General features: G+C 67.8%; 1 protein-coding gene across 1 annotated transcript in view; it reads right to left on the bottom strand.

The window, feature by feature from the left end:
- The window catches only part of LMXM_14_1100 (putative kinesin K39), a gene marked incomplete at both ends in the record, with an annotated part of 14,928 nt that overhangs the window by 9,753 nt on the left and 2,273 nt on the right, over positions 1 to 2,902 (bottom strand). Inside the window, one exon of the mRNA XM_003873434.1 lies at positions 1 to 2,902. This exon is cut by the window's right edge and continues 2,273 nt beyond it. Within this exon, the coding sequence (XP_003873483.1) occupies positions 1 to 2,902 (2,902 nt within the window).

Below are 2,902 nucleotides of genomic sequence, written 5' to 3'. Positions count from 1 at the left end.
GACAGCTCCGCAGCACGCGCCTCCAGAGAAGCCCTCATACTCTCGCGGACCTGCTCCACGGCGGTCTTCGCAGCATCCGTGGACTCCAGCTGGGCTGGCAGGTTCGCGGCGCGTGCCTCGGATTCCTGGAGCCGCTTCTCCAATGCGGCCTTGGTGCTCTCGCGATCCTGCTCCACGGCGGTCTTCGCAGCATCCGTGGACTCCAGCGTGGGCTGCCAGGTTCGCGGCGCGTGCCTCGGATTCCTGGAGCCGCTTCTCCAATGTGGCCTTGGTGCTCTCGCGGTCCTGCTCCACAGCCGCCTTCGCAGCATCCGTGGCCTCCAGCTGGGCAGTCAGCTCCGCGGCGCGTGCCTCGGATTCCTGAAGCCGCTTCTCCAATGCGGCCTTGGTGCTCTCGCGGTCCTGCTCCACAGCCGCCTTCGCAGCATCCGTGGCCTCCAGCTGGGCAGTCAGCTTCGCGGCGCGTGCCTCGGATTCCTGGAGCCGCTTCTCCAATGCGGCCTTGGTGCTCTCGCGGTCCTGCTCCACAGCCGCCTTCGCAGCATCCGTGGCCTCCAGCTGGGCAGCCAGCTCGGCGGCGCGTGCCTCGGATTCCTGAAGCCGCTTCTCCAATGTGGCCTTGGTGCTCTCGCGGTCCTGCTCCACGGCGGTCTTCGCAGCATCCGTGGCCTCCAGCTGGGCAGCCAGCTCGGCGGCGCGTGCCTCGGATTCCTGGAGCCGCTTCTCCAATGCGGCCTTGGTGCTCTCGCGGTCCTGCTCCACGGCGGTCTTCGCAGCATCCGTGGCCTCCAGCTGGGCAGCCAGCTTCGCGGCGCGTGCCTCGGATTCCTGAAGCCGCTTCTCCAATGCGGCCTTGGTGCTCTCGCGGTCCTGCTCCACAGCCGCCTTCGCAGCATCCGTGGCCTCCAGCTGGGCAGTCAGCTTTGCGGCGCGTGCCTCGGATTCCTGAAGCCGCTTCTCCAATGTGGCCTTGGTGCTCTCGCGGTCCTGCTCCACGGCGGTCTTCGCAGCATCCGTGGCCTCCAGCTGGGCAGCCAGCTTCGCGGCGCGTGCCTCGGATTCCTGATGCCGCTTCTCCAATGTGGCCTTGGTGCTCTCGCGGTCCTGCTCCACAGCCGCCTTCGCAGCATCCGTGGCCTCCAGCTGGGCAGTCAGCTTCGCGGCGCGTGCCTCGGATTCCTGAAGCCGCTTCTCCAATGTGGCCTTGGTGCTCTCGCGGTCCTGCTCCACGGCGGTCTTCGCAGCATCCGTGGCCTCCAGCTGGGCAGCCAGCTCGGCGGCGCGTGCCTCGGATTCCTGGAGCCGCTTCTCCAATGCGGCCTTGGTGCTCTCGCGGTCCTGCTCCACAGCCGCCTTCGCAGCATCCGTGGCCTCCAGCTGGGCAGTCAGCTTTGCGGCGCGTGCCTCGGATTCCTGAAGCCGCTTCTCCAATGTGGCCTTGGTGCTCTCGCGGTCCTGCTCCACGGCGGTCTTTGCAGCATCCGTGGCCTCCAGCTGGGCAGTCAGCTCCGCGGCGCGTGCCTCGGATTCCTGAAGCCGCTTCTCCAATGCGGCCTTGGTGCTCTCGCGGTCCTGCTCCACAGCCGCCTTCGCAGCATCCGTGGCCTCCAGCTGGGCAGTCAGCTTCGCGGCGCGTGCCTCGGATTCCTGAAGCCGCTTCTCCAATGCGGCCTTGGTGCTCTCGCGGTCCTGCTCCACAGCCGCCTTCGCAGCATCCGTGGCCTCCAGCTGGGCAGTCAGCTTTGCGGCGCGTGCCTCGGATTCCTGAAGCCGCTTCTCCAATGTGGCCTTGGTGCTCTCGCGGTCCTGCTCCACGGCGGTCTTTGCAGCATCCGTGGCCTCCAGCTGGGCAGCCAGCTTCGCGGCGCGTGCCTCGGATTCCTGGAGCCGCTTCTCCAATGCGGCCTTGGTGCTCTCGCGGTCCTGCTCCACAGCCGCCTTCGCAGCATCCGTGGCCTCCAGCTGGGCAGTCAGCTCCGCGGCGCGTGCCTCGGATTCCTGAAGCCGCTTCTCCAATGTGGCCTTGGTGCTCTCGCGGTCCTGCTCCACGGCGGTCTTCGCAGCATCCGTGGCCTCCAGCTGGGCAGCCAGCTCGGCGGCGCGTGCCTCGGATTCCTGAAGCCGCTTCTCCAATGTGGCCTTGGTGCTCTCGCGGTCCTGCTCCACGGCGGTCTTTGCAGCATCCGTGGCCTCCAGCTGGGCAGCCAGCTTCGCGGCGCGTGCCTCGGATTCCTGGAGCCGCTTCTCCAATGCGGCCTTGGTGCTCTCGCGGTCCTGCTCCACAGCCGCCTTCGCAGCATCCGTGGCCTCCAGCTGGGCAGTCAGCTTTGCGGCGCGTGCCTCGGATTCCTGAAGCCGCTTCTCCAATGTGGCCTTGGTGCTCTCGCGGTCCTGCTCCACGGCGGTCTTCGCAGCATCCGTGGCCTCCAGCTGGGCAGCCAGCTCCGCGGCGCGTGCCTCGGATTCCTGGAGCCGCTTCTCCAATGTGGCCTTGGTGCTCTCGCGGTCCTGCTCCACGGCGGTCTTCGCAGCATCCGTGGCCTCCAGCTGGGCAGTCAGCTCCGCGGCGCGTGCCTCGGATTCCTGGAGCCGCTTCTCCAATGTGGCCTTGGTGCTCTCGCGGTCCTGCTCCACGGCGGTCTTCGCAGCATCCGTGGCCTCCAGCTGGGCAGTCAGCTTCGCGGCGCGTGCCTCGGATTCCTGGAGCCGCTTCTCCAATGCGGCCTTGGTGCTCTCGCGGTCCTGCTCCACGGCGGTCTTCGCAGCATCCGTGGCCTCCAGCTGGGCAGTCAGCTCCGCGGCGCGTGCCTCGGATTCCTGAAGCCGCTTCTCCAATGTGGCCTTGGTGCTCTCGCGGTCCTGCTCCACAGCCGCCTTCGCAGCATCCGTGGCCTCCAGCTGG

This window comes from Leishmania mexicana, chromosome 14 (genome assembly GCF_000234665.1).
Source record: "Leishmania mexicana MHOM/GT/2001/U1103 complete genome, chromosome 14".
NCBI lineage: Eukaryota > Euglenozoa > Kinetoplastea > Trypanosomatida > Trypanosomatidae > Leishmania > Leishmania mexicana.
Note: the sequence above shows the minus strand (reverse complement) of the source record. Positions and strands in the feature narration are given on the sequence as shown.